Genomic DNA, 7,801 nt, shown 5'->3' with positions numbered 1-7,801 from the left:
TAGTGGTTGACATGGTATGCTCTATGCTGATTTTTTTTTTCTTAGGACTTGTTTGAAAGAGCTCCATCAACTCTGAATCTACAAGCCTAATGCTTTAGCTCCATGAAATTCAGATGCATGAAACAAACATAAATCTGGTGACCGGACCTATAGATTTTATAGAAATCCTGAGGGGTGCTCGAAAGACTAAGAGTTTCATATTTTTTTGTGAAGTTGGGTGAGGGAAGTTACCCATCTCCGCCACTCATTATACAAGTCATGACACTGATTCATTTTGTTCTTTTCCATCTTCATTTTCCGTCATTGAATCCATAGTTCACGCGGCGCCGTGCTCGGTGCCACCGCATGCCCCATTGTCCCCTGATCTCGGCTCCACGCTTGTCCGCCCCGCTCCGGCTGACCTAGCCACCGCCACGCGCTGTCCCTCCTTCCTGGCACTTGCCCACCCCACCTCGGCTGCCACTGCACCCAATCTTGCCTTCCCCACGCATGCTTTGGTGCCCTGCAACACGTTCGACCTGGACGTCCCCCATGGCAAGGAAGGCGAAGATGCCATGGTTGGTATGCACTTACGCACGTGTTCTTGGGCACATGAATCCAAGAGCATAAGAGGTCATTTCAACCAAAATCTCTAATTTTTGGATCTAGAGTTGAGCTGTAAGCACAACACACTTCTCACATCTATGATGAGTTATGGGTAGCGCAGCGAGGTGAGGCTAAGGAGACGCGGTAAGGGCAAAGGTGGCAAGTTGAGGCAGTGACATGCCTAACAAAGCTAGTCTAGGGAAGAGGTCGACTAACGGTGGTAGATCTGATATAGGGAGCCCGAGAGCCGTTGAAGTATAGAGCATGCTCAAATTTACATTTTTGTTTGGTCCTGACACGTAGTACTTGTCGAAGTATTAATCATATATGTTTATTTGCTAATTAAAATTTGACATTGTAATGAGAAATATTTGAATAAAAAAACAAGTACTCATCTTTTTTAATCACAATCTCATGTTTTGAGAATCTGGTGTTATAATTTCTATGTTTCCAACGCCGCTATCTATATGTTTTTTGTGTTTTTCTATTCCTCTATTTATATTCCTCCGTTCCAAACATGTCCTTGTGGGTTAGAGTGGGCAACAACGCGAGCATGTTAAACAGCATATCTGCAACACGTGCGAGTTGATTACTTTTTTATTGTTAGAGCGGGCAACAACTCCAGCCAGAAATTAGCAGCCTATGTACAACACCTGCTAAGTTGTCACATTGTTTTTCAGAAGCAAATTGGATGGGTGCACAGTGCGTGAACTTGAATCACAATCCTGGTGAAAATTTTATCATCGTCATTGGTTTTCATTTTTCTTTTGTGGGTGCATCCACAACCACAACCAACAATATAGCTTCGTCACTGGTGGACAATAGATAAATAGATATATAACGTATTCGGTTCTTTTTTGTGTACCAGCAGTGTGGGTAATTTATCAACATTTAAATAGCCACTTTGATTTTATTTTCTTTAATTAATTTGATAATTTATAAGCATTGGGAATAAAGTAGGAGACTTCTTTTACGGGTCAAATACCAAGATAATAGATTATCATTGCTCGTAAAAGCATGTAATTCCTAGTCTTTACGCCCATGACCCATCAGAACAACCGGAAGGACATGTCTTGCGGTAACTATCTCTAGCAAAAAAATGCAATATCTACGCAAGTCCCAGTTTCTGCTTCCCTCTTCATATCACTATGCACACACACGCAAAACATGCCCATGCTAGTAATCTACACAGCAATCTCAGTTCAAAAACCTAGAAGTATGGGTTACAGGAAAAGTATGAGCACTCCACACGTGTGTTAATTGAAATGTTTGCTGGTGGATGAATGTGAGGGTCTATGGCGGTATAACCGGCCTTCTACTGTGTCTCTCCTCAATCATCTTCAGCCCCACATACCTGTTTAATGTAAAAAATACAGTTATCATGTTAACTTGTACTATAACATGATTAGCAAAACAGCTATATATATGTTGTAAGTATATACAACCACTAAAATTTCTTTTGAAGCCTTTGCATTATCCTAGAACTCCTAAAAACTCTCACAAAGAAGCAAGCATCCGATCATCGATTTGTATTATAATATTTACCCATAAACTTCTAATCCGAAAATTGATAGCATGTGTGGGTGCACGGGTTGATGAACTAGTAAGACTAAAGTGCTAACCGGAATTTCAAATATAACATGGTAACATCTTGATAGTTGCCGGATAGGATGATATAGTGATTTACTTCACGACACTATATAACATTGTTCAGTGGTTTTAAAACAACAGCATTTCACTTTCACCTGGAAATGGACGAAGAATGATTAAAACTCATACCTGCCCATCATCAAGATTGTAGCCTGAGGATTTGTCCCAGGTGTCTCACTGAACGTTGATGCATCCACCACACGAATTGCACGGGCACCAATTACCCGGAAATTCCTATCAACCACCTTCCCAGCGACACACCCTCCATGATAATGCCATAACGTTGCCACAGTCTGCTGGCAGTAGTTTGCTAGAGCTCTATCGTTTGTTCTCCAGTCAACTGGCAGTGCTGTCCCAACAATCCTGAAGTCCCTCCTAACAGACCCTCCTCTTCTATTCGTCAATCCAACTGCTGAACGAAATCCGTCCAATGCTCTGCCCTCAAGCACTTCTGCCACATGACGCACACCCAGGATACATCGTGCCAAGTCCTCAGGACGGCTCAAGTAGTTGAAGCGCAGAGCAGGACTCTCCAATGGATTCGTTGATGAAAGCCATAGTGAACCTTCAGATAATGGTCCAGGAACCTTTTCCATGATAGTTGCAACAGTAACATAGAGTGGAGAAGACGAGCCAAGGAAAGGACTAGAAGACCTCAACTCTGGAGCAAGTGGGACAATGTATGATGCTGCCTCAAGGTATGAGGCAGTTCCATTAGCTGACGGGATGCCAACGACCTGAATAAGAGAGTGATCAATAGGAACTGACGGGATGAAGGAGATGCCATTGCGAGGGTTGTCGTACATATGTTTGCCGGCATCGGGGATGTCAGCAGAAACAGGGATACCGAGGTTGGAAAGATCAGTAGCAGGGCCAATGCCACTGAGCAGCAGCAATTGGGGACTCCCCAGGGCGCCTGCTGAAAGTATAACCTCCCCACCTGGGCGCAGGAGGGCTTGGTGCTGATCGAGGAGACGGTCCTGGTAAACAACACCAATTGCTGCAATTGTTGGTTGTGGAGACCTTCGACGGCGCGCAGCTGGCCAGTACAACAAAATGGAAGTGGTTTGTTCAGTTGAAGTCTCGCAAGAAAAAAGAAAATAAAAAAGGTAAAACCCAAAGAGCTAAAATAGTATACTTGTATAAAACAGTCCAATGACAAAATTGGATGCATTCTGCTAAGTAAACCTAGAGTCTTATTCACCGGAACCTATTTTTTAAGAGAATTGAATTAACAGCAACCAAATCAGAAAAAAAATAGCATTATTGTGTTTATTTCGGTTCAAATCTTGCACAGAAATAGTGACCGGATCAGAAACTAAGACGTTATTGTCGATTCAGAGTTTACTACTAAAGGTTTAAATGAACTTTAGGCAATGATTCTGGTATATGCAATTGACTTGAAAATTCAGTTTGTGAAAGATACAATGACTTAAGGTAGGCAGCTATCTTAGTTGATTCAGTTACAATTCCGCAATGTAATGTGCAGTCACCTTTATCCAAATTACCACAAGGGCCAAGAAGTAACAAACGAAGTGCTGTACTGTACTATATTAGAAGAATGCATCTCTCTCACCAGGGTCAATCGGGTTGGTGATGATGCGAGTAACTGTAGCACGGACGGCAACCCGGAGACGGCTAGGACGGGCAAACGCAAGGAGGTCCGCAGCGCTGCGCCGTCGACCTGATGCATCAAAGGTCGTGGCGCCGACCTTTGTGCCAGTGACATGGTCCACCGTGAAGCCGTTCCACGGCGTCACATTTGCTTCCAGCAGCGCCGCCCTCACCGCCGCCTGCCACCCATGCACCGCCGGCTGGAACGTCATCAGCCTCTCCACCCACTCATATGACGCATTCACCAGCGGCATATCCCAATCGGTCACCTCAGCATCCTAAAACCTCCAGCAACAATGGACCAGAAAAACGGAAATCATTGAGCATCCTCATCAACCAGCACGGTAGGAAACGAAACATAATTGAACAATCATCGCGGATGTATGCGAAACGCGAAGTGAAAAGAGGATGGCATGGTAGCCCTATGTGTTGTGTATGTGGCAAGGTGGAAACAGTCGATCATATTCTGTTTGAATGTGTCTTTGCACAATATGTGTGGTGCTGTATCAGGGATGCCTTCCACTTGCAAGGCTTTCCTCTGTCAATGCAGGAATTTGATTTCCCAATGGTTGCCAAGGAGGTTGGGAATTCCTAAGAGATTATCTTTTGCTTTCTTTGCAGGTCTCGCATGGGCTATCTGGAAGAACTGAAATAAGATGGTCATTGAGAAGTGCTTTCCTGACAATCCTGATTCAGTGATTCATATTGCTGCCAATTTCATGCAGATGTGGGCCGAGCTACAAAAGGAGCGCGACAAAGCCAGGATGAAGGCGATGGGACAGTGTTTGGATGATTGGATGAGCAAGAAGGATCGTATGATGGGATCATATTCAGACATTGTAGTGATGTAGCTTCAGAATGTTCTTGTTATGCAGTTAGTGTCTGTTGGCTCTGGGGCGAGCCTTTCTCAGGCTTTGTTTTGTTGCTTAAACCTTAGCTGTCGAACTGCCACTGGTATCACCAGTGTGTATGACTCTGTTATTGGCTTTCTTAAAAGCCGAGTTCATCTCCTTTCAAAAAAAATGTATGCGAAACGCGTGTGCCACCAAATTAAGGCAGTAGAAAGCATAGAAGACGAAATGTTTATGCCAGAAACCGACCTCGGCGTGGCCGCGAAACCATTCCGGGTGCGCGCGCGAGTAGAACCCGGCGTTGATGGCCGTGCCGCCGCCGAGCACGCGCGCGCGCACGTTAGGGACGCCGTCCTCCGACGTGAACCCCTGCGCCGGCGCATCGGACTCCGGGGCCGGGTCCGCCATGGCGAGCGTCCTCACGAACCCGCCCGCCGTGGCGAGCGCGGGGAACTCGCTGGGCGCGCCGCCGCGCTCGAGCAGGAGCACCCGCCCGCCTCCGGGCCCCGCCAGCGTGGCCGCGAGCGGGCAGCCCGCCGTGCCGCCGCCCACGACGATGTAGTCGTACAGCTCCACCGCCGGCGTCGCCGCCGCATCGACCAGGTACCGCGCGTACGCCGGCGGCGGCCCTGCAAAAACCAAACCACACCCACGCCGCACAGGTCAGCCGCCGCAGACGGATAGCGTCGGTTACAGAGACCTAGAGATTGGGTGCTCGGTGGTACCTCCGAAAGCGCGGGACTGGGCGAAGGTGAGCGACGGCACGAGGAGGAGGAGGACGACGAGGTGGTGGTGGAGCCGCGCGGGGATGGCGGCCATGGAGCGGTGACGTAGCGTCTGTGGAGAAGGTGGGTGGGGTTAGCGCCGGAGCGGAGAAGACGAGGTGGGGTTTGGGCAGTGGGAGGAAATGCGAGTGGCGCTCGCGGGCGCGGACGCGGGCGCAAGCGCGAGGAGGAAGGAGGGCGGCATTGCGGACGTGTTGGCTCGCTTGTTGCGTTCCGATCTTGCTGGAAGCCGAAGCCGGAAGCTTGGGGATTGTTTCGTTTGCCTCCAACAATTTGGCCGCTGCCGATGCTAAAGTGTGGGAGAAAAACATTTCTTCGCTTCGCTGAGGTGAGGTAGTGCTGGACCATCAAACTTTAAAACCGGACATCTTATTCTTCAAAATTGTTTAAATTAACTCTCTGCCCTGATCTAAAATGATTTTGGCGGTGTGTTCCTTTCTTTTTATATAGTTAAAATTTTAGAAAATACTTGACAAGATCTTTAAACGAAAAATGTCTCTAAACTTATGAAATGTTGCAGCATCTATAATCTATAAATTTATAGAATGGTGCACCGTAGATCCATTTTTGAATCATACATTTAGGGATTTGGAAGTATGTTTTAAAATTTATGAAGTGACACCTCTCGATAAGTTTAGAGACCGCTCATACATTTATCTCTATCTAAAATAAACAATACCTTTATATTTCCCTTAACAAGGCTACATGTATTCAGGTAGACTCTACCTACAACTCTTCTGGCCCTTACGGCGCCGCTAAAGCGTGTTGTATTAAAATTTTTTCTTTATCTTAATACAAAGACGCGCAAACTGTTTACGTGATCGAGAAAAAACTTACAAATTCAGCTATGTTCATCCATCTAGCTATTGCATTCTGCTGTCATGGTTAGTTAAGAAAAATCGTGGGTTTATGTTCACAAAATATTTTATTCCTTTGAAAGACTACATCGCTCTGCGTGACATTTATGTCATATAAGGATCCTTGACGAAATGGTCACAAACACGGAAGTGCAACATATATTTCCTTGTTGAACTGCACTTAACGTAAAAGAATTTTATCTTAGCCTAAACATAATCACTAACTCAATATTTTGCGAAATTATATTATTAGATATGGACCAAAGCTTATAGGAGTGGATGTAGCTGAAATGGTCAGTTTAGAATTTTATTTGTACTTGATGTATAAGTCGACGTAGATGAAATAGATCTTAGGCCTCGTTTGGCAGGGCTTCTCCACCGACTTCAGGAGCCGTTTGGAGCCGTTTTCTACCAAACGGGGTAAAGTAAAATAGCTTCACTTGTGAAGCCCCTAAAAACATGCTCTCACAGTGATTTGGGGTGGGATGGAGCCAAAAAAAAAGTGGCTTCTTCCGGCTTCTCCTCCAGACCCCTAAAAACATGCTCTCACAGGGAAGCCATTTTGCTAAATGATTTACCAAAACCGCTTCAGCTCCACCGATGGAACTGTTCGTGGAGCTGAAGCCAACAAAAATGGCTTCACTAGTGTAGTGAAGCCCTGTCAAACGGGGCCTTAGTCTTCATCAGATTGGGACTTGCTGCTTCTAGTGATGAAGAATTCAATGTAGAACTGCAGCGGCAACATTAGGACAATGGTGGACATAAAGGATATATTTTTCGGCTTTTAAATAATGTAACTTAAACCATTCTTAAGTACGATGGAAATTAACACAATGATATATCACTTAACTGCAAATAACGCTTAAAGAAGCAATTAGCTAAAAAAATAATAAAATAATCAATAATTAAGTACCAATATGGAAAAATAAAATAGCTTATCCTAGATCTTTGATAAAAGGGAAAATGGTGTTCTTGCCCCTTACACAGATGTGCAATTGTGATTTTGTCCTCGTTTTTCTAACTTTGTGATTTTACCCTTAACTGTTCACAAGTCAACGCGATTTTGCCCTTGGTCAACGCGAATTTGCCCCTGTTTTTACCGTTGACCAGGAGCAAAATCGCGTTGACTTATGAACAGTTAAGGGCAAAATCATAAAGTTAGAAAAACGAGAGCAAAATCATAATTTCACAACAAAGTAGGAGCAAGAACACAAAAGCCCCTTGATAAAACGTCAAAGTTAAAGGCTTATGGGCATTGTGTAAGCATTAATAAAACTTATTAAAAACACTAATAAAATAATTGAAATATATTAAGGCCGTAACAACTTATAGCCAAAGACTTGAATATTTCTAGCCAAATACATCCCAAATCATACTTCAACAACTTTAAAATTGGAGGACAAAACTTGGGAAATAAAGTTTGTCCGAAGTGGGAATAGAACACTATTATTTAGGCAAA

At 44.6% G+C, this 7,801-nt stretch overlaps 1 protein-coding gene across 1 annotated transcript; it reads right to left on the bottom strand.

The window, feature by feature from the left end:
• Positions 1 to 1,638: 1,638 nt before the first annotated feature.
• Positions 1,639 to 5,635, bottom strand: LOC136523076 ((R)-mandelonitrile lyase-like). The gene is made up of 5 exons (XM_066516856.1): positions 5,426 to 5,635; positions 4,950 to 5,329; positions 3,812 to 4,127; positions 2,365 to 3,274; positions 1,639 to 1,939 (listed from the first exon to the last, which is right to left on the bottom strand). The coding sequence occupies exons 1-5, from the start codon at positions 5,517 to 5,519 to the stop codon at positions 1,879 to 1,881; spliced, it is 1,761 nt and encodes a 586-aa protein (XP_066372953.1). The 5' UTR covers positions 5,520 to 5,635; the 3' UTR covers positions 1,639 to 1,878.
• Positions 5,636 to 7,801: the final 2,166 nt, after the last annotated feature.

This window comes from Miscanthus floridulus, chromosome 18, assembly GCF_019320115.1.
Source record: "Miscanthus floridulus cultivar M001 chromosome 18, ASM1932011v1, whole genome shotgun sequence".
In the NCBI taxonomy this organism is placed as follows: Eukaryota; Viridiplantae; Streptophyta; class Magnoliopsida; order Poales; family Poaceae; genus Miscanthus; species Miscanthus floridulus.
Note: the sequence above shows the minus strand (reverse complement) of the source record. Positions and strands in the feature narration are given on the sequence as shown.